Source organism: Lepidochelys olivacea (assembly GCF_965140295.1).
Source record: "Lepidochelys olivacea isolate rLepOli2 genome assembly, chromosome: 10".
In the NCBI taxonomy this organism is placed as follows: Eukaryota; Metazoa; Chordata; order Testudines; family Cheloniidae; genus Lepidochelys; species Lepidochelys olivacea.
In genome coordinates, this window is record NC_140420.1 from 65,824,748 (window position 1) to 65,848,281 (window position 23,534).

Genomic DNA, 23,534 nt, shown 5'->3' on the forward strand with positions numbered 1-23,534 from the left:
ATTCAGAGTGTCCGTACAGTCCCCGCTATCTGAAACCCTACAGTAAGCAGTTATGGGGTATCCTGCTCCCAGGGAAAGCTTCCTCTTAATCAACAGAAAGATATTGGCTAAAGCCCTCAGCTCTGCATGTTTGCCTGCTGGATCTTCACTCCCTATTTCAGGTTCTCGTTACCATGAGCAGAAAGCTGCCCCTACTTTACATTTTTATCTTTTCACACAGGTGCCCTTATATCTTTGTAAAGAGGCAGGCTGGTCTCATGGCTGCAGAGAAACTTGAAAACATGAACCCTAAATGTTCCAACACCAGGAGGCAAATAAAAAACTCTCAATATTTAATATTTTTACACAGCATTATTTTTGGAGCCTAACTCCATGACTTTTGTAGTTTTGGGACTGGCCATACTGGGAAGAGGAAGATAGTTATGGAAAAGTGCCTTAGTCTGGTCCTTTGTAACAATTCAGATTAAATATATGTTTTAGCAACAGATAAATAATTACACCTTTATATTATCTTACAGTTCTACATTGTACAGATGAAATCAAACTTCATCTAAGAATGGCAATTTTCTATGTTAAAATTGATGGTTCAATATTGTAAAACAGTGAAATTGACCATTGTTCGTTTTATAAGTGATTAAATAAAATGAACCTCTAAGTCAAATTTCCTTTGCTTTTACTATACTTGGACTTTGGACAGCTCCACCGTTTTGTTAGTAAAGCTCTGGGGATGAATTTAAGGGCATTTATGAATACAGTTATTAAAAACACTGTAACCATGCTTATAAAAATCACAAAGCATAAAATCTTCAAAGATGGAATGGTGTCTGGACAGTATTCCAATTTGTGGTTTCATTACTTGTGAAGTGAAAGACTCTGCTTTATTATCCTGCCACACGATAGTAAGTATTCATGACAGACATACAATGGCTTCAAGGAAACATGGCCAGTTCTTTGTTACTAGAATGGTTATTACTTTTTAGTTTCTTCAGACAATTGTAATATTGTTTCAATTTTATATCCACTTCAACCATTTCTAATAAGCATTGACTTTTATTCTACAGACCCTGTGAATATAAAGCTCTCCAGGATGAGTCGTTTCCACATTGCCACCAGCCTCAGATGCAAGATCCACAATTACCGATCCATCCTTCATTGACTCTACCATATTCTTAGTGATTAGGATTGGGGCTTTTTTCCCTATTGCAAATTAAAAAATAAAAGTAAAAATCTACTAACTGTTATCATTGCATACAGTAAGATTCTTCCACAGAAACTGAAGATGTGCAAGGAAAACATCCAGTATATTGTGGGTGCTACTGGAAATAAATAATAAAATACTAATCATACTATTCAAAAGAAGCTGTTCTAATCCATGAAATAAATATTAACTGGAGCCCAAACCTGAAGCCCTTATTCATCCATAATTGCTATTGATTGTCTAACAGTATTCATATCACTAATCTGGAAACGTTAATAGGAACATATATTTAAGTCTGCAATAATCAAAAAGCTGCACCTTACCTGGTATAAGCGCAGTACTAATAAGAATATCCACTTCTTTACACTGTTTGGCAAATAATGCCATTTCTGCTTCAATAAATTCTTTGGACATTTCTTTTGCATAGCCTCCAACACCTTCTCCAGTTTCAGCAATATTCACTTCGAGAGGTTCTGCTCCAAGGGATTTAAATTGCTCCAGTGCTGGCAGCCTGCATGCAAAGTACAGAGATAACAGATATTGGATTATTGCAGTTTGCTATTTTATCATGGCAGCCATTGCATGATTACATTACCAGTTGCAAGATGACAGCAGTTCGCAAACTCTGTTACATTAATTTACAGCAAAGAAACACAACATAGACTCTAATTTTGCATGAGCGAAGCTCTGCACCAAAGCAGAGCCACACTGAATTCAGGGTTTCTAGTTCTCCTCTCAGGATGCTTGACATAATTACTAAGTGGTATCTTAGCTTCTTCTAAACTTTCTAACTGAACCAAGACTTCAAGAACTTAATAAACTACCAGTGAACTGAAAAAAATCAGTTATATATCATATGCAGCTGTACTATTAGGCTTTTTCCATATCTAAATGATAATATTTTGTATTATCTTGCAAGTGGGATTTTGATCAAAACTAGACCTTGGACTTGAATGAGGCCAACTTGAATATGTGTAAGCCTGGGGCACATGTGCAAGCAGGGAATTTGTGTACCAGTATACCCATACCGCATGTGTTCATTGACTGCTGTGCATGCTCACGTCACGGCCTTACACCAGAGATAAATTTGGGACATTTGTTTCAAAGGGAATTTCACTGATGTAACTGAGAGCAGGATTTTGCCCAGGATGTTTTATACAAACCTAAGTACAGTATGTTAAAATCTAAACTGATATTTTCTTACCCTACCTGGTGTCAAATCCTCTGACGATGGCTCCCATTGCTCTGGCAGCTCCTGCAGCAGCAAGCCCAGCCACGCCACCACCAATTATCAACATCTGGAGAGAACACACACATGGAGAGTGAGCTAAGTGTATTCTGTGTCCTACTCCCACTCCATGCTGGGTGTATTATATCACTTATCTTCAAAAGCACGTGAAGATACAAGAGCTTCTGATGCTACCAAATGTAAGTACTTCAAGGAAGTTTCAAACCTTATCACAACTATGTAAGTACTTAAATAACCACCTGCACAAGGTGTGATATTTACAAAATAAGATCAGGTAGAAAATGATTAGCTATTTAAACACTTAAGTGAAACAAAACATGAATAGGGCTAATCTTCCTACACCAGCAGGACTTCAAACGTTCACTCTGGAACATTGGTGGTGGATAAAATAGGCCTGATTTAATCAGCTATTTAAATGCTTTGCTCTGTTATAGTCTGGCTTTTCCTCGGATGGATGTTATAGACAAAATTCTGACCTCAGAATGTAATGTAAACTTCAACTCCCACTGAAATGGGAATCAGTCCCTTGGTGAATAACATTCTGTTGGAAGATTATTTTCAACAAACAACCGAACAAACACACACACACACACAAACTTCTGATGAATATCTGTCTCTAGGCATGATGTGATTAAATGCATTTGTGGCACTTAAATGATTTCATCCGATCAAACATTTGCCAAAATGCTTTGAAAAGCCAAGTTAGAACAGATCTGGGGCCAAGTTCTCTTCTAAGGCTATGTCTACACTGCGCACCTTACAGCAACATAGCTGTGTCACTACAACAGTGCCGCTGTAAGGTACGCAGTGTAGTCTCTCTTTGTCAGCAGAAGACAGCTATCCTGCTGACAAAAGAAAACCACCCTCAATGAGGAGCTTCTCCCACCAACAAAGTGCTGTCCACACTGGCGCTTTTCGTCAGTAAAACTTTCGTTGGTCGGGGGGTATTTTTTTCACATCCATGACCGACAAAAGTTTTACCAACGAAAGTGCAGTGTAGACAACTCCCTTTCACCTCAGAGGCATTGCATTTGTGTAGAGGAGAGCACAATCTGGCCTGCTATCAGCCAAATTAGGCACAGACCTGTGCTTTGGGCAGTGTGGAGCTGCAGCTCTCCAGAAGGAGCTCTGAGAGCTCCTACCCGCACAGAAAAAGTGGACCCAGTGCACCAACCCCACATGGGATTGCTGTGAACAATCCACACGGCAGCCATCCAGCTCTGGAAGTGCCCGGTTCCACCCAACCACCTTTGGGAAGGCTAGTGCCGTAGGAAGTTCTAGTGGAGCGCAGTCTCTGCCCTCCGGAGAGCTCAGGTACTGCAATTACACCTGGTCTCTGGGGCGGCGGGGAAGGGGGCACATGGGGGGGACGGCTCCTTATGCCCCACCCACCTGTGTAAGGAACAGGTACAATCTGGCCCTAGTACAAATAAGGTTGCAACAAATGGAACTGTAACGGCTATATCCTAGATTTCCTAGAAAGGTCATATAGTGGAGCTGTACTCCCTGACTATACTGTCTGAATTTTACTCCACACATCTCATCTGTACAATCCATACCTTTGCAGGAGGCACCTTTCCAGCCGCTGTTATCTGACCAGTGAAAAATCTACCAAAATGATTAGCTGCCAGGATTACAGCCTTGTACCTAGAAATGCAAACAAAAAAAGCATTGCGGCAATGCAGTAAAGCCTCTGCAGACAGAGCATGAGGATAACTATGCCCAGGGCCGGCTCTAGGCACCAGCAAACCAAGCACGTGCTTCGGACGGCACTTTTCAAGGGGAGGCATTCCAGCACTTGGATCGCCCCCCCCCTTCTTTTTTTTTTTGCTTCGGGCAGCAAAAAACCTAGAGCCGGCCCTGCCTATGCCAAAGGTATCATTAGGTACTGTACCTTCCTGGGTACCGCACATAGCTGGGCCAAAACCCTTCAGACAAATACACAGACCAAATCAATGAGATAATTAATAGAAACCCCATAAAACAAACAACAGTTATTGAACATCTTAAACCAATACATCTGCTAACTGAAAAAAATACATGCAGATGTCATAACAATTTATACCAGTGGTTTGTAACACGCTTTTAAAGTGAATGCCTGATGGAGGACTATTGCTGGGAAAGGAATGTGTACCAAGGGTGTGGACTCACGGCATAAAGAAAATGCTTATTATGGTTACAATATTTTTACTTTTTTTGAAAAAACAAAGCAAAACAAAACAAAAAAACACCTCTGAGTGAAGTGGTAGTTACTGTGCTTTAATGGGCCTGGGGCTTCCATGCGTACGACCGTGCAGGTGGGATGCCGGCCAGGCTATTGTTACACCTAGAATGCACAGCACAGGGGTTCCCTCGTTAAATGAATTAATCGGCAATCATCTAAACACTGCATGAAATGGAAAATGAGGCAAACAGCGCATTTTCTTTCCAAAGGAAGCGTGTGTGTGGCACCCATAGTTATGGGTTTCCTTAACATTCCTTCCTAATGTATCCTTCCTAATTAACTGCTGTTCAGAAAACCTCTCAATGAATTGTTCTTTTTTCAGAGAACAGGAGGTGACCCAGCAAACATTCATTAAAATGCTGTCCCTGGCTTCATATTTTTGTTGCCTAGCAGTACTAACCAGCCTGAAAGTGCCTAGTGTATCTTTGCTACATCAGCCATTACTTTCAGCAAAGATGGCACCAAAGCAACTCCCCAGATCTGGATACCCATTATTAGCTTCAGGAAAGTTGTGATGAAGATCAGGATTCAAATGTGGAGACTCATCCCACCACTAGCAGGGCTTGCATGATGCTGAATGCTTCCTAAGAGGTGCCAACTCCCTCAGCTCTCACAGGAGGAGCTCAGTTCTTCTCAGAAAACATGCAGCATCTTACAGGGTTGGGCCTGTAGTGTGTGACCTCAATCCTAGGAGCCAGATATGCCCAGATTTAAGGAAGTTTGGATCCAGTTTCAGATACAAAAAGTTTGTGGCTCAGACCCACTTTAATCTTTAGATGACGAAACTGGGAGAATGCACCTCAGAATGAAACCTACAAATAGCAGTCTATGATGGAATTTTTGCTTTAACTTTGAAACTGTTTCTCTTAATGGCTATTGGGAGACAAAAGAAAGAGCAGGTGGCAGTTTTAGAAGTGATGCAGCTTTCCAGTAACTCAAAAACGGCTTTTTGTAAACTAAAGATTTTCGGACCACTTTGGACTAGTTACTACTCTTTGGTATTTGGGGGTGAATATGAAAAAGGCCAAACTACACAAAGGGTCATATGACAGGTTTCAGAGTAGCAGCTGTGTTAGTCTGTATCCGCAAAAAGAAAAGGAGGACTTGTGGCACCTTAGAGACTAACAAATTTATTTGAGCATAAGCTTTCGTGAGCTACAGCTCACTTCATCGGATGCATGCAGTGGAAAATACAGTGGGGAGATTTTATATACACAGAGAACATGAAACAATCGGTGATACCATACACACTGTAACGAGAGTGATCAGGTAAGGTGAGCTATTACCAGCAGGAGAGAAAAAAAAACCTTTGTAGTGATAACACTTCAATCTCTCTGGTCACTCGATTACAGACCTAAAAGTTGCAATTCTTCAACAAAAAAAAACTTCAGAAACGGACTCCAACAAGAGACTGCTGAATTGGAATTAATTTGCAAACTGGATACCTTTACATTAGGCTTGAATAAAGACTGGGAGTGGATGTATCATTACACAAAGTAAAACTATTTCCCCATGTTTATTTCTCCCACTCCGCTGTTCCTCAGACAGTCTTGTCAACTGCTGGAAATGGCCCACCTTGATTATCACTACAAAAGGTTTTGGGTTTTTTTTCTCTCCAGCTGGTAATAGCTCACCTTACCTGATCACTCTCGTTACAGTATGTATGGTAACACCCATTGTTTCATGTTCTTTGTGTATATAAAATCTCCCCACTGTATTTTCCACTGCATGCATCCAATGAAGTGAGCTGTAGCTCACGAAAGCTTATGCTCAAATAAATTTGTTAGTCTCTAAGGTGTCACAAGTCCTCCTTTTCTTTTTAAAGGTTCATATGGTTTCACGAAGGCTCTTGGAGTGGCTGATCATGTGACAGATTCAACAGCAACAGCAAAACCTAAAGAAAACCTCCGTGATTAGGCACAAATAAGTTATATTCGAAAACTAAGCATGGAACTGGAGGAAACACCCAATTAGCCTAAAAGATTACTGAATACATGTGACCATCTCAAAGTCAGCAATCCAAATGTGCATTAAGTGTAACCCTCTTGACTCCAATGATGTGTAAGATGGCACAGAAGATGGCCCATTGTCCGTACCATGTGATACTGCAAAGGAGTTATTCTGGAGGAGAGCATCTCGAGAACTGAGTAACAGAATGGATGAAATCTTGGCCCCATTGACTTGAATAGAGTCAGGCTTTCACCCAGTAAATAGACATGAAAGATCGAGGAGACTGAGACATGCTAATGCCCAAGGTAAGCAAGGGCAGGAAAATTGATGATATGAGATATGCCCACTGGATTCTAATAGATGGTCCCTGCTAAATGCTGCATGAATGTATGATGCCCATGAGCCAAATTCTGCTTTGACTTACACCTATTGAGAACTGTGTTTGGTCCCATTAAACTGTTCAATGTTTAAACTCAAGCTGTTCTAAAAGAACCATCACGTACAACCCAGCCTTTTCTAGAAATTTCCCAAAGAATAACTTTTTCTGTGCATACTTTCTGTATTAGAGCAAAAATTGATCCTCCAGTGTGGAATGCTCTCTGTTTCCTTTTTGTGGTTGTGTGCTTTTTGTGAGTCTAAATAAATTTTGGGCTTAGGGTAAATAAAGGGGTGGATGAATGTTAAATACAAATATTTTAAGAGCAGCCTGTATAAAAATGAAGACATGTTTTGAGCCCTGTGTTAGTCTATTGGAGGGAAATCAGAGGATTTGACACTAGGTTAATTAAACAGTTTTACAGGCTAAAAGACAGAGATAGAGTGTGTGTAACAGGAAAATACTATTAATCTTTGTACCCTGATTGCTTAAATTTACAGGAGCTGTCAGCAAGACCTTTTAAAAAATATCCTCATGATGTTGTTTATGGCTCTGCAAAGACAAACAATATTGACTGTGCTGACATTATCATTGCTTGTAATTTTTTTCTCCTTAGCAGCAATGGAGCTGAATACATGAGACGTGATTCATATAAACGCACTTCCCTCTGACGGCATAAGGAGAAAAATAGTGCACGTGGGATGAACCAGTGCTGGAAATGAATAATTACAAAGTATTTCCTGTTACAATAAAAGACAGAAAGTCCAGGGAGTAAGTAAAAGTGTACAACTCATACCATGCTGGACATGACAAAAAACCTCATGTGGCTGCATGACTCGGGTCTGAATTGTGTTTGATTAACTTGACAGCTTGTTCTGTTTTCATTCAAAAACTGACACTTTTATCAGTTTGTCTCAGTGTTCACAAACATAAAATCAGTTCTAGGTGCAGTTCTGGTGCAAGGCAGGATGATTCAAGAGGGCCAGGAACTCATTCCTATGCCATTTTAAAGGGATTAGTATGCATTTCCCCACATAGGGGTTGGCAAATCATGTTCCATTGAAGCCACTGTTCCTGGCAAATGCATCAGCTAGGCATCCTCAACTAGTTCTCTGGAGTGTATATTTTCCTATTCCACTTCCGGGGCACAGAGGGTTGGGGTGGACGTAAACCAACCTTTTTTGTAACCAACACCATAGGTGGAAAAAGAAAAGGAGTACTTGTGGCAGGAGTACTAGTGAGCTGTAGCTCACGAAAGCTTATGCTCAAATAAATTGGTTAGTCGCTAAGGTGCCACAAGTACTCCTTTTCTTTTTGCAAATACAGACTAACACGGCTGTTACTCTGAAACCTGTCATAGGTGGAAAGTAATCAGATCTGGGGTCTGGTAACGAGAAATGGGCTCTCTCTCTTTTTAATCATTGCTTTGAGTCTGACCCAGACTAGCAAAAATTATCAGCACCCGATTGCTAGTCTGTGGTCTACATGAAGGAACCTGAATGATGATCTCCATCCATTTACAAATATACAAGTGTCACAGAGAACAACATTGCTGGCACTGACAGGAAAAGAGGAAAGGAATGGAATGGCACAAAGATGTCACTCTCCTCTTGTCCCTAGAAGAATAATTATGTCAGTTTGGCACATCATTAGCACTAAATGTTCTTTAAAATTCTTTAGAATTTAAAAAGAAAAATTCTACCCCAGGTCAGGTACAGGTTTGGCACAATTTCCCATTGAAGTTTAGCTCACTGTTGACTCATCAACAAGGTATTTGAACAGCTGAGTCCTTGGAAGTGTTTTGAAGGAATATTCACCCAAGGGAAGAGAAAAAAAGAGTTATTTTGTTTTGTCTCTTTTTGGTATGGGATGACCCATTCAGACATATTGGTAGCTAAGTGTGAGTTTAAGTGGGCCCAAATGTCTGACATAGCGATGACGACTCTTTAGAGTTTGCTCTACTCCCAACAGAAGAGCATTTTCAAAGCTCCTAGAGACACAAAGAGAGAAGAACAAATGCATAATATTTCCCTACTCAAAGTTGCAGAAAACACTAAAATGAAAGGACTATATTCTCTCAGTACTTTTACAGGGGACTGCAATGATGTCATGGCTAATAGGCAGTGAGAAAGCTTTATCAAATATCTTCTGAATTAAATTTCAGTGGTGAGGAAGCCAGCTAATGGTGAGGAAAATTCCTCATTCAGTGAAGCACTTAAATGTGTTTGATATCTTTACCAATTCTGTTTGAGATGAATTGGTTCAGATTTTAAACCATTTCAATATGTAGCTTATGTATGTAAATAATTGGTCCAATGTTTAAACTAGTTTGTTGTGCGTTTTCTTTTTTTTTTTTTTAACGAGTTCCTTACCTGAATCTAAATGGCTTTGAAATCAGTTCCAAATCTGAATTGATTCCAAATGTGTCTATTGCTGAATGGCAATTGGTCTTGATGGCTTGGCTAGTAGCACAGCATGATGCCATGTAGGAGGGAAGGGTCCAAGACCAGCAGTGAGATGCTTGTGACTCAGGTTCTCAGAGGTTAAAAGCCTTGTGAAGGTGATATGTTCATGTGGAATGCCCAGCTCATGCAGTCTCTAGTGTCAGTCCTCAGACTAGTACAGCAACTTCAAAGATAATTTGAAGTGGGAGATAAAAAACTAAGGAAAGTGGAGTTTGCATGTTCCTATCAATACACTTTCCTTGCAAAGAAGCTTGCGGTTCAGCTTTATTTGTGTGAAAGAGAATCATGGAAAAATAATAAAAACTAGTATGTTAAACCTATGCCAAATATAAGAGCACATTTATCACAGAGTCAATGGTATTTAGAACCACATGTGTTACAGTGGATTGACTGAAATAAGTTTTCTTGCCCACCTGCAATAAGTATCATTCTAAGACAATTTATGTATTGTCGATCTGAGAAAGAAAACAGCACCGGTTTTAAGGCACTGGCATTTACATAACAAGTGAAACACACCATTCTAAAAGCCAGTGGTGTCCAACCTGCAGTCCTCAAGGCCCTAAATCAGTAGTGTCCAACCTTGTCGGCCTGAGTGCCAGAATATAAAGGGGCCATAATCAATACTTTGGGGCAGATTCTATACCCTTTGCACCTTGCTCCCTACAGTCCCTTGTGAAGAGGGCGTGCAAGGGATGGGAAGGGAGTATCTGGAGCACATTGTGCTCCAGTTCCTCCTAGCTGGTGCATGGTCCCTTGAGGACCATATTCAGCTGGCACCGGTTACAGCAGCCTGGGGGTTTGCTGCTCTAATCTAGGATTGGTCTGGGACAGAGAATCAGAGAACTGTAACTGGTTGCCAGCTTCTCTTCCTTTTCTCCTCTTCTGGGCTGCCCTCGGTGCCTGTGAAGGATAGAGACACCATAAGACAGAGCTAGCCAAGCCCCTATCCTGTTCTTTTGGGGCTCCTATAGCCCAGCAGAGAAGCAGACAATGGAGTTGCCAGCACTTCTCTATCTCCCCTGGCATGCAATAGAGAGCAGGGTTATGTAAAATCACATGTGTAGAATGGTGCTCACAGGAACAAACAGACACAAGGCTACACCGGATGCCTTCAATTCAAAGATAACATTCATGAATAAAATTCATATTCCATATCCTCACCCTGCAATGTTGGCCATCGAGCTTAAAGCATCATATCCTTGAGCAATAGTGACTCGAGGAACTTGGTCCATTGCCAAAACTGTGGCTTTGCGCTGAGCAAGTTTGCCTAGGAGATCTGGGTTCTGAGCAGGGTAGATAAAGCTGACAAGTGTTGCATTCTCCTTGAGCAAAGAAGCCTCGTGCACTCCCAGCACTTCATTAAAACCTGGGGCTCTGACCTTAGACACAAAACATACCACACATTTTACTTTTTTAATTAAAAGAAGTTCAGTCTGATGATTTAAATTAAACTTTTGGAAACTGAATTTATTAATAGTATTAATAAAACACATGGAACCTTGTGTCTTCGGCTCCCATGTCTCTAACGCAGATCCCTGTGCCCTTGTGGAGTCCTATTTTCTAGAGCAGTGTTTCTCAACAACCAGTCCATGGACCGGTGCCAGTCCCTGAGATCTCCCTGACACAGTTTAGGAAGGTAGCAAGGAAGTCCCCGGTATCAAAAAGGTAGAGAAACACTGGTCTAGAGGTAGCAGGTCCTGATGAAGAACCAGGGCTTTAGATCAATGGTAGTAGACAAAAATGGGTTAAATGCATTTCTGTCAAATGCTCTTCATCCCATTGAGCAAGTAAGTGATTTACATTATCTGGGATGGAACAGAATGCCAACAATCATACCATAACTGGTGTGAACTGGAGTATATATTGAGCAATATTGGAAACTTAACCCTCCCATCAAAAAACAGAAATACAATGCATGCCTAATAGGTGTGAAGCAGCTATTGCTGCAAAAGCTGTTGATACAAAATACTGTACCAACTATATTACTGGACACATATAAGATTATGTTTATCATATGATTTAATGCCATAGATAAGTTGTTTTACTGATTTGATTTCATGCTGAAATTCTGATTTTCTTAAAATCAAGAGTCTCTTCTGACTTTTGCATACTGCCATTGGAATAAATATATATGATTCATGTCAGATGCTAAACTTGCCTTTAAAACAATATCTGAGCCAAATACAGTTTTCAAGTCATTGATTTCTGCTCCAGCCTCTTTGTATTGCTCATCAGAAAACTTTGCTTCTTCACCAGCTCCATGTTCCACTTGCACATTAAAGCCTTGTTGAACTAAGGCCTGGACACCGGCAGGAGAGAGTGCCACTCGCTTCTCATTTTTGCATGTTTCTTTGGGGATACCCACAACTAGATCCTTGTAGCGAATTCCTAAGTAAAAATAAAGGAAAATTGTTATTTTTCCCAATTCATGTTCATTGGATTGTTGTTTGTGGCATAAGGGGGAAGAGTTTCAACAGCACAAAGGGTATTTCAGCATCCAACTCCCAATGGAACTCAATAGAACTGGCGTGCCCAACTCCATTAGGCACATTAGAAATCCCAGCCGAAGGACCCAATCCTGTACACCTTTACTCCCACAAGTAGTACTCAGTAGGAGTAGCTGCGTGAGGAAGGGTGACAGGACTGGGTTTGTGTTTTTTGTAACTGACACAGAATGCTACCAGATGAAACATTCTGCTGTTAACTTTTTTATAGTGCATTTTTCCACAAACACATTCACGGATGCTAAAAGGATAACAAATTAAAGTTTGGTTTATAAAACCCTTGGCTGGGATACTGCTTACACAAGTTTTCATGCTGTTTACCCTGAAAAAGGTGTGGACTTGACCACAACAAATGAAGTGACAACCTCAACTCCACTCACACATGAGGTGGAAAAACCAAAAATAAGACAGCAGCATGAGGAGAGGAAGTTTTGTTTTTCCTGGCTTCATATGTGAGAGAACTGTGCTTGTTGACAAAGAGGCAAGGACATATTGTGAAACAGTCTAAGGGCTATCACTGTAGATTTTTAAGGGTCTGATCCAGCCAGCATTCACAGTTGTAGTTACAGTGCTCAATAAATAAATGTTTTCAGGATCAGGCCCTAAACTATCATCTATATAGTGCCCAATCCTATTGCCACTAAGTCAATGGGAGTTTTTCCATTGACTTCAATGGAGCTAGACTGGACCTTTTAAGGCTCAGATTCACTCCGTGTGGCAGACGGGTGGAGGAGCAACACAAGGAATACGTATCACTTAAGTCCCACTTAAAGCCTCAAGACAGGATTTCAGTGGTGCATGGACCTGGTGCTGGTCCTATGCACAGGAGTGAATTTAATTCTTGATGGCTCAATCCTGTAAAGTCCTGAACACCAAGTCCCACTGGGAGTTGAGTGCACTGATCACTTCACAGGAAGCCCAGCACCTTGCAAACCTTGATCCCACTGAAGACAATGACAAAATTCCCAATGACATCAGTGGGACCACGCTCTGGCCCTAAGCTAGTAGACTAGAGTAAAATCCTTTCCCCATTCCTCCACCGTCTTACATGAGTTGTGTTTCTGTAGCCTAGAACTCTTCCTTACTCCTCAAAGCAGATCATACACGCCTGTTGGTTCACATGGGGTTAATATGGTGCAAGTCACTGAAACTTTGTGACCCCACAATTTAACTGGCAATATACAAGCTGTACATTAATAACTAATGTAGATGCACAAACTTAAACATGTGTTTGCCTAAATGTACACTGACAGTTCAGTGGCAGACAGCACTCTGTGAGGTTACCCAGACAGAGCTGACACATGCGGCTAGGATATTTCTTGTAAGAACATTCTAAACAAATCTCTTCAGTGCTGAGATGATATTTTGCTTAAAAGGTGTGATATTAATGCAAAGCTGTACACAAGCAGGGAATGACTATAAAAAACCCCAAACAAAAGAAAACAGCAGTGAGTAGCTTTGCTCAGTGGCACATGTGCAGGACCAGGCCCTGAAACTGCAACAGAAAATACCCTTTTACTTTTTAATTAAAAAAAAAAAACTTTTATATTTGAGTCACACAAAAAAAGTCATTACGGGACGATATAAATAACGAACACAATGAAAGTGCTTGTAAGTGTACGAAGAGGAGAGAATCATTACAGCTAAACCAAAAATCCAACACAGGCATGGTTTAAATTAGCATGACATAGGAAACCAATATGGCACAGAAGATAATCATCTAAGGACTCCATCCTGCTCACCTGACTCAAGTGAGTACGCCCAATGAGGTTAGATGGTGCCCTTAGGCACAAATCTGAGCTGGAGTGGTGTGTAAATTGCCCCACTGCAGGAGGCACTGTGCCTCAGAGAGCCCTCCATGAAAGAGGACATATATGTAGAGACTGTGGGTCAGAGAATGAGCTTACAGAAATGTGGTATTATACTAAAATAGTGGCATACTATATTTCTAAAAGGAACAATCATTTAGCATTAGAATAAAGTGCTTTCTGTCAAACTCAGATTACTTGATTTTAGATTTGGGGGTTATTTTTCAGTTTCATCTCAAGTTCACTAGTACATCCCCAAAGTGGCTCGCGTGCATTTGCAAGAATACTTTTCCAGCACTCCCCCTGCCACACATAGGTGGTGGAGTCCACTACTGTGAAAGAATATTTATACATGAAATACATTTGAACAAAGATTCTTGGCATATGGAAATTTCATTGCATGCATGTGCAACTCTTAGTACTGGAAAAGTGTGTAGGCAGAAATTGGAAGAATTTACGCAGACATCCCAGGCTTTAGGGAGGAGAGATTGAATGTGTCAGGAATCAGGGCCTGCAGCAAAGCCTAATGAGCATAGCTGATTTGTAGTAGGCTACCTGATTGGCTACGCTGCCTGATTGACTGAAAGAGTCAGCAAACTGGTTCTTAAGCCCAGCAGCCACTCAAAGGACTTGCTCATGGATATAGGAACTTCCTATTTGCAGAAAACTATTTGCTAACTTCCTATTTGCAGAAAACCGAACACCCTTGCCCTGCCCTGCCCCTTCCATGAGACCACGCCCCTGCCCTGCCTCTTCTGAGGCCCCACCCCTGTTCACTCCACCCCCCTCCATCACTTGCTTTCCCCCACTTGCTCATTTTCACTGGTCTAGGGCAAGGGTGCAGGAGGGTGAGGGCTCTGGGGGGGCCAGGGATGAAGGGTTTGGGGCACAGAAGGAGCTCTGGGCTGGGGCAGGGTGTTGGGATGTGGGATGTGAGCAGGGGGTGAGGTAGGAGGTTGGGGTGTAGGAGGGAGCTCTGGGCTGGGGCAGGGTGTTGGGATGTGGGGTCCGGGCGGTGCTCACCTCAGGCGGTTCCCGGAAGCAGTGACATGCCTGCATTGCAACTGGACTTTTAATGGCCCGGTCAGTCGTGCTGACCAGAGCTGCCAGGGTCTCTTTTCGACCGGGCATTCTGGTCAAAAACCTACAACTAATAGCCCATACCAAGGCCCTAAAGCCTCAAGGTAATATAATATACACCAATGTATCCAACTGTAATATGAAATACAGTAAGCTAAAATGGCTATTTTATGATAAAATGTATATTCTAATGTGTTATGCCACATCATGCATGCTTTTTCATTAACATGTGCTGTGCTGCATATATCGTCATATATGGAAACTCAGATCAGAGCAGCAACATACATAGTGCACTGATTATAACAGATGACAAGATAATTTTGGGGAGATAAAAACAGAAATCCTATAAGGAGTGCGTTTGGTTCAGTAAATCAGCCATCTTTCACTGCATTAGAAGAAGACAGCCTGTATCAGACATCCGCCAAGTCTTCCTGGAAGTGGTAGTTTCTTTTGGAGATTTATGAATGCAAAAGCAACTGCCACAATCTAATCTGCTCTGCAGAACTACAGACATACCCAGCTCATGTAGCTATTTAAATAGTATCCCTGAAAATCTTCATTAGTTTTAACTTTTTTGAATTGTTAAAATATATCCAGTACTGAGAATGGGGCAAAAGAAGAGAATTTGTTCACAGTACACTGTACAGCCCTTGCTCAGATACAGCACATACTGTGGCTGCTACATAATCTTCCCCAGTAGTTTCATAAAATACACACAGTATTCCATTAGGACTGACGGGGTAACCAGGTTCATTTTTCACTTGCTACTTGTCCTGCATAAAGGTTCTCTACAGGAACCTAACTTTCTCAGTACAGCTCCACTTGTATGCAGAAAATCACCTGGCTAAGAATCTCCTTTACAGTAATTAACCAGGATGCACACTGTGGGCATTAGTTACACACTTAATAGTTACATATTTCTTAGGGGCTATTAAGAAAGTTGTAATCTTTTCTTTCAGTTCCATGGGGATGAGGAGTAGAATAGGTCTTCACGCTAGAAATATCTTTGTATACCCATACATCTTGGTCCAAAGCATGTTTACAATCTCATAAGACCATGGATGAGAATATCTGTGTGTGATTAGCTATCAGACTACATTCCCTTCTGCAGGGTAGGGATATGGGTGACGGGAGTATTTAGCTTATTATTATGATGTATTTGGTGTACAGAAAATTCTTCCCTCAGGATGGAGAGGACAGATAACTGTAAATCACTGAAAAATCACCCTTGCCAATCCTTCATCGTTAAAACCTCCTCTAAGCTCTCTCCCCCATCTGTATTTGATCTGCTATGCACACTGTTAAGCTTGGACATTTGTTTTTTAGTAGATATTTTCTTCCATACTTCCATTCATTCTCTGCTAATGACGTCACACAGGCTTTATTACTTTATTCCCTACAGAACTTGTTATTTAGACCATGGCTTCATTCTAAACACATATAAAAAAGTCTTTTCTTTCCGATATAAATTCTTCTCTCAGCTGCTTAACAGGGTTACAGTTCTTTGCAACTAGCATTTGGGCCATCCAAATCAAACCCTTCTCCAGAAAATTTAAATTTTCCACAGCCCCACTCAGTCTGGATGTAATTAACAACATTTTAAACCATATCCTTATGTCACATATTTTAAAGTGACCCTGTCAACTTAGTTTAGGACCAACATTTGGGTTTTGTAAAAGCACATACACGCATTTTTTCCCCCAAAGCTGACTGGAAATAAGGAGTATTTTTCATAATTTCCTTTAAAATCCATTTAGAAAAACAGACTGGTTATTTAAAGATTCTTTTCTAGGATTTGTGAACCCAAACTCAAGATCCTCGAGCTAGTGCATGCAATCAAGTAAGTGAAAATGACTTAAAAGTACCCAGAGCAATTTTATTACCTAGGCTGAACTGCAAAAAGCAATCAAATAGCATACACGGGGGGAAGGTTGTTCACATTCTTTCAGCTGCAATAAAGATGTAGTAGTAATAGACAGGTGGATGTTTAAAAACATTGGGTAAAATCCTAGCCCTATTGCAGTCAATGGATTGGCATGTTATTTATTACTTTTCTTGGAAAGAAATTGTTGCCATAGCTTCTTGTGCCCTGGAAAGAGTTGTCAAGAATCACACGAGTAGCTAAAGAGGTAAATAGGGGGACTCTGTCAGTTTTTCTCATGTGTAAAATGCTGAAGTGCAATTTTTCACTTAGCTCCATTAGTATTTATTCTTTGCTAGTTGTTCGTGGCAGCACCTTCACTGTGCTACCTGCTTTTCAGACATCCAAGAAAGGATAATCCCTGCCCTGAGAAGTTCAGTGTCAAAAGGACAGAAAGACAAACAGAGGTTAGGGGAAGGGCAACAACAAATGCAGGGCTGGTTTATGCATCGCTTCATTCTAGCTGAACCTGGATATCCAACCATCCACCAAGTTAAATACCAAAATGTCTACTGAAATCCTTTGGGAGTTTTGCCACTGCCTTCAGTGGGAGCAGGAGCAGACTTGAGATGTATATGTTCAAGGGGGAAAAATTAAACAAAGTCTACAGTAGTTTATATATATTACTCATTCCTATACACGCAGAGTAAGCAAGGGAAAGCTCTGTCTCTTCAACTCAGATCTAACCTCTTAGGTGGCTGGACACAGAAGTATCACGGTAAATATAATCGGCAGCACATTTCACCTACTTTAGAAAGCTTTCATCTGTCACTCTTATTCGTAGTTTTATTACAGTAGCTCCTGGGAGGTCCTGATCAGGACCCCAATGTCCTGAGCATTGCACAAACTGAAGCCAAGTTCCTGCTAATACCTACAGATATGCTTATCTTTATGAATATGAATAGTCCTGTTGACCTGTGTGGGACTCTTCATATGAATGGGCTAAGATGCTTCCTTCAGTATGAGGTCTTTCAGTATTTATGGTTTATTTAGTTTTCTGCATACTCAGAGCATTCCGAATACAAGATACTGTCGCAACACTCACTCAGGACTACATGCTTTCCGTGTTTCTTTTGATCTGGATACATTCGTGTTTTCTCAGTTTACTTATTGAAATTATGTAAGTTTGACCATAAGACAACAATAGCATATTAAATATTGTTTAGTTTTCCCTTACAAGAACAGTAGTTTAGATTTATTTTATGATGTTCCAAAGAATAATTGCCTAACAAGATAATATAAGCAAAGTAAAGTAAACTTGAAGAAGAGCTTAATTACAAAAAGCATTGTTTGGAAATACATACCGGTGGATTGGCAGTTGAGAAATACTTGACAATTCAGTGTATAACCCAACTATCTGTTGTACTCGAAGAAAAGATAACTGGAATATCACAGTACCATCCAAATGATTCACAAAGAAAACATATTGGGAGATTTAGACAATTTTGGCCGAGGTTCTTAGCTACAACCAAAGAGCATAAAGTGCAATGCATGAGAGAGAGGCATAAAGATTGCTTTGTGCACCTGTGTGGACTCCCAATCCTGGGCTGACTATGCATTAGGCTGGTTCCAAGACATAACTAGAAGGCTGCTCTAACTTGCACCAGATAGCAGCTACCCTAAAGCATCAGACAGGCATAGGGAGGGACACTTCAAACATAGCTCCTTCTCCAGCCCTTAACTATTGGCAGTAGATGGATGAATTTCCACAATTTTTTAAAACGTTCTAAAGCTCAGTGAGCTCTTGTGCCTAAACTTAACTTCTGCCTCATAATAGATCATATTCTTCTCCCTTTCGTTCTGGTGTATGTCAATGTAGTTGAGTTCAGAGATTGACCCTGTATATTTCTATTAATAAAAAAATAAATAGAACAACCGCTTTTCAAATTAAGGGCCAGTTGAACATCTGAGTGAATGAAATATAGTGTATTTTTACAAATGCAAATCATTGCTTTTACAAAAACCGCAAAGAAATTAAATTATCTAATTAACCATGTGGAGTATGTGGACATTGACTCTGAAAGTTTAATGCGAGTAGAGATTTTTGTTATACCTGACACTGACCTCCAGATGACCTCTAACAGAAAATAAGCTTCCACAACATATGATCCATTTGAAAATAAAACTACAGCATTATGACAACAGCATCTACATACAGTCAAATCAAATACATATTGTACCTTTTGCTGCCTGTTGATTCCATAAGATTTGGAAAGTTCTAAGAGAACGTTGTCCGGTTGCTGGCTGCAGTGTTCTAGAATTTATACTGTGAAGCCAGGGCACCGAGCAACTGGTGATGCATCGCACTAGACCAGCCATCCCAGCAAATCCAAGGGACAGAACACTCCTCTGTGCCCTTGATGTTGGTCCAGTTGCCCTGTAGATATAAAAGTCTTATTGAAACCAAGTTGCTTGATTAACCCACCTCAAATCTGTATAATTTTATGTCTAAAAGGTCTCTCTATGTTAGGGGCAAGAAGAAAAAAAACTCAGCAATATTCCTTTAATATTACTGTAGAATGACTGAGCCAAAGGTCTTTACATCAGGTGATGCCTGTGGAATTGAAAGCTGATGACTTGCCTAGGCATTCTGCCAGGTCACTGAACCAGCCAGACTTGAGCTAAATTCAAAATTACAAACAAATTGGGCAAAAGCTTGCACTAGATTGTCCTGACTTTTAATTCCGCAGACCAGCATAATTACTTTATTTCCAGCCAGAGTTTACTCAGACTACTCAAAAAAAATCTTACACCACCAGACTGGTATGTGCAAAGGAACAACCTGTTCATAATAAAGAAGTTTCTGCTTTTCATGAAGGACTGCTTACTGATTGAATTTCTGAGAGACATAATAGTGAAGTGAAACAATGGAGTTCCATACTCACACCACATAGCACTACATGGACATAAAATCTCAATAATAGAAGTTAGAACATAACTGGCAAAGGGTCCTTTCTGCACAGTCCATAGATCACTGCTGTCCCTTTAAACTCATTCCCCCACCCCCAAACACCAGTCTACTGACATCATGGCTGCAAATGGTACACGTCATATATTACACTCACACAGGTTCATCAGCCTTACACTGACATTTTTATCTTGGCCGTTTTAATCAGTTTAAAAGCAAATATCTTGGCTTTGTTTTACTTCATTTGGTAGCTGTCAGACAGGAAAACAAACCCTAGGTACACAGTTATTGCAAATAGTAAGATTTGTAGGAGTCATTAGAATTCAGTGCTGGGCAGACTTAGAGAGGGAGAGTGAGTCAGGTTCAAAATGGGAAGTGCAGTTGGTGGTATGTTGCTAGAAACTCAAAGCACATACCTGCAATCCCAGAATTCCTAATCACCACAACGTAACATTCAATATTCTCTGTCCCAAATGCTACATCCTAGTCTCACCCTTGAACCTGACCCCAGGTCTCTGGATGAGAGATTAGGGGGAGGATGCTTTCCTTCATTGATGGTATGAGAGAGCATTGCTGGCCAACCCTAAGCAATCAAAAATCATGAGTCAGCCCCAAAAATCATGAGATTTACCTAAAAAAAAAAAAACCAACCACAAACAAAACACGCACACACAAGATTTCCCCCTGCCACAATAATACATTTTGGGTTCTTTTTATTTGCCTACTGGTTTGGGGGTCAATGCATGTCACATTTTAAAGTTTTTCTCTGCAGCTATGAGGGTTAGAACCTCTTTTTAAATAAAAGCGGAGACTCATGTATTTACATGACTCCTGGAAATGAGGCTTTAAGGAAAAGAACAAATATTGTGCAACTTATGATAAAATTGCTAGAGTTAGCAACACTGAATTCTCTGGGGATGGGGAAAAAAAAAGGGAAGAACACCATTCCATCACAGCTTCCCTATCTGAATCGTGGCTTTACTTTAGACATCTACACTAGATTGACATGTGAGTAAATGCACCAAGCTTTACTTTCCTCACTCCAGCTCCAGAGTAATCATTCATTCTCAACCAGCAAGCAATCTAGTTAATGCATCCCAGTGCACAGCGCTAGGTTCTAAAGAATTTCAGTCCCCTTTTCTTCTTATTGGACAATAGCTTTAGGGAAACATTCCCCCTCAGGCCCTTTTTCATTCCACTTCAACCGGGTGCGGGAAGTGAAGGGCCCTGTGTCTTTCAGCACTGATCTTTAATGCTGCTAAGATTGGGATATGGATGTGTTTCCATTATACACTTCTATTTCTCCAGTGGTTTACAGAGTTCAGTCAGGCTGAAATTAAATTAAATTAAATTGTACAGGACATTAGTCCATAATGCAGGCCAGCAGCTTTCAGTAATGAAAAAAATACTGAAATAAGTGATTACTGTACAGTAATTACTAGTTCTCATACCACTAACACATTCTGTATGCAGTTACATAAAAAATTATTTAAATTGTTAAGATTAATTAACCACATAACCCACACCCACCACCCTGAAAATTCAGAGTTAAAAACTTAGCAACTCCTTAAATGATAACTGCATTATGATGAACCATTTGTTCATACACACACACCAGGCAATGTGAAATATCATTAGGCAAATGGATTTTGCCAAGGTTGCTTAACTGTGTGGAGAGCCATAGACTATACATGTCATAGACTAAATTTAGTTCATCAAAATATATGGTTCCAAAATTTGGTTTTTGTTAAATTATACATAAATCATGTATTAAAGCTTAATTTTTCACAATATTCTTCTTCTGAGGTCACTAAACAAGCAAAAATACATTACAATTAGCAGCTATAACACTGATTCCATAAACCAGCATAATACATTACTTATTTCAAGATTTACAGACCAAAATCTTGGAGCTGAACACACTAGCAATATAAATTGGCATCTCAATCTTATATCTTGGGCCCATTTCTGCTTAGGGCTTATACAGAGCTCTACATTTTCAAATCACTATAAAGAAAAACATTAACTGGTTAGTTCTCACAACATTCCTGCAGTAAGCATTATGTCCACTTTACATGTGGGCTCACTGAGGCAGAGATGCTCAGATACTTGGATAAGGTCACAAAGAGAGACAGTACTAAAGCATGGATTAGAAAACTGGGTTTCCTGGCTCCCATCCCTTTACATCAGACCTCTTGACCCATGTTGAATCTCTGACTAAATCCATCTACCAAACTAACAGAATTTCTATTTCCTACTTATTTATCCTGGAAATAAACTTCCTCAGACAATCAGAACAAAGACCTATTTCTCCTTTTCCAGATACAAATAATTATTGTTAATAAAATAATAATAATAACAACAAACAACACCACAAAAAAAAAATTCAACTACTTATAGCTAAGGGACAAATCCTGCACTGACAGGCCTCTTCATGCTTCACTCCTGTAGGGATAAGGAACTACTGATCTAGTGAGAATCTGCAAAAAACTCAGATTTGGCACGCACCACATTTGGTACCCACATATTACCTACACGCAGCTCTACATGACAAAAAGAAAAATATTAATGTTCAGCCAAATTCAACTATAGATTTGGAATTTACCCTCCCCTACAGTAGCATGATAACCAGACAACACTGATTCATATGGCTGAAGGAAATACAGCCTGATTCTTCTGGAAGTTTGGGCAAAGCTTTTCCAAATTTTATCTGTTTAACACCAAGCTGCTTGATGCGGCAGAGTTAGTTACCTATTTTATGTTTACTTTTTCAGCCTAATGCTGAAATCTGCAGTTCCTGGGTATTAACATCCAGTTCCTGGATATTACAGGAAAACCTCCCGAAAGGTCTCCCACAACTCTTCTGTTGCCGCCTTAATATCTGCGGGAGATTTGTAAGCCTATCTCGGATTAGTTTACAAGGCCTGATTGTGATTTCCTTTACTCCAGGTTTGCACCACTCATTTCAGTGATGGTTCTGCTGATTTGCACCAGCATAACTTGGATCAGACACAGGCCCGGTGTGTAGAAACCTTATATTCATGCCCTAGTAGATTGTACTGTGACCCCTGATTTTGAGAGGTAGGGCAGACTTGCCACATCTCACTCACTGGGAAGGACATTCCTTCATTTAGGGAGAAGTTTTAAAGACAGACAGACACACCCTGCTCTTGGGCTGAAGGATTTTGCTGTGTGTTTGAAGGAGACATTTAAAATCTCATTCGCACTGACACAGCAGTCCTGGCCTTTGAAGAAGGGCAGCAGCAGGAGTGAGACCTTCCCCCCACGACCATGAAAAAAAGTTGACAGTGTTAACACTGACAGGGATAATAACCGAGCCTGGAAAGGCAAGTGGGGCATGTTGAAGAAAGAAGAGGAAGACTAAGGTAAGACTAACCTGAGATTGGTGTCCTTAGGAGTGAGCTCTGCCCCCCATGAGATACAAAGGACAGGCCAGGAGGGAAGTTAACAGTCAGCGACCTTCACGCCAGCAGCTCACTGGCTGTGGGCACAAGTACATTTGTGTGGTCTATAAATAGGCACCATGTGATCTGAAGGCATGTTAAATTTGGCACTGACAACATGAAGACTCTCTCAGTAAAACACACAGGGGGTTCCTGGCAGCCTGCCTATAGCCCTGACATTTGCAAACATCCCTGCAACAGTTGGAGACTGCAACCTGCAATAACTAACCTAACAGCCAGCCCCATAGCATTGTCCCTGTGAGTCCAGTAGGGGGGCAGTAGCCGCAAGTACTTACATGTAATGGTCCCTCTGCTCCAGGACCTAACTCCTTGGGAAAATAAAGACATTGTTTTGTGAGCTCTCTGCTCTGCCACCATGATGTTGGC

The 23,534-nt window shown here is 40.6% G+C and overlaps 1 protein-coding gene across 1 annotated transcript in view; it reads right to left on the reverse strand.

Annotated features, from left to right (window-relative positions):
- LOC311526987 (NAD(P) transhydrogenase, mitochondrial-like) overlaps positions 1–23,173 on the reverse strand; it is a 66,006-nt gene extending 42,833 nt beyond the window's left edge. The window contains exons 1-8 of the mRNA XM_084640498.1: positions 23,081–23,173; positions 18,956–19,152; positions 11,621–11,850; positions 10,624–10,841; positions 4,007–4,094; positions 2,408–2,496; positions 1,522–1,709; positions 1,064–1,197 (exon numbers count right to left, since the gene is read on the reverse strand). Of these exons, the coding sequence (XP_084496624.1) occupies positions 1,064–1,197; positions 1,522–1,709; positions 2,408–2,496; positions 4,007–4,094; positions 10,624–10,841; positions 11,621–11,850; positions 18,956–19,094 (1,086 nt within the window). The 5' untranslated portion in view covers positions 19,095–19,152; positions 23,081–23,173. The remainder of the gene's footprint in view (positions 1–1,063; positions 1,198–1,521; positions 1,710–2,407; positions 2,497–4,006; positions 4,095–10,623; positions 10,842–11,620; positions 11,851–18,955; positions 19,153–23,080) is intronic.
- Positions 23,174–23,534: the final 361 nt, after the last annotated feature.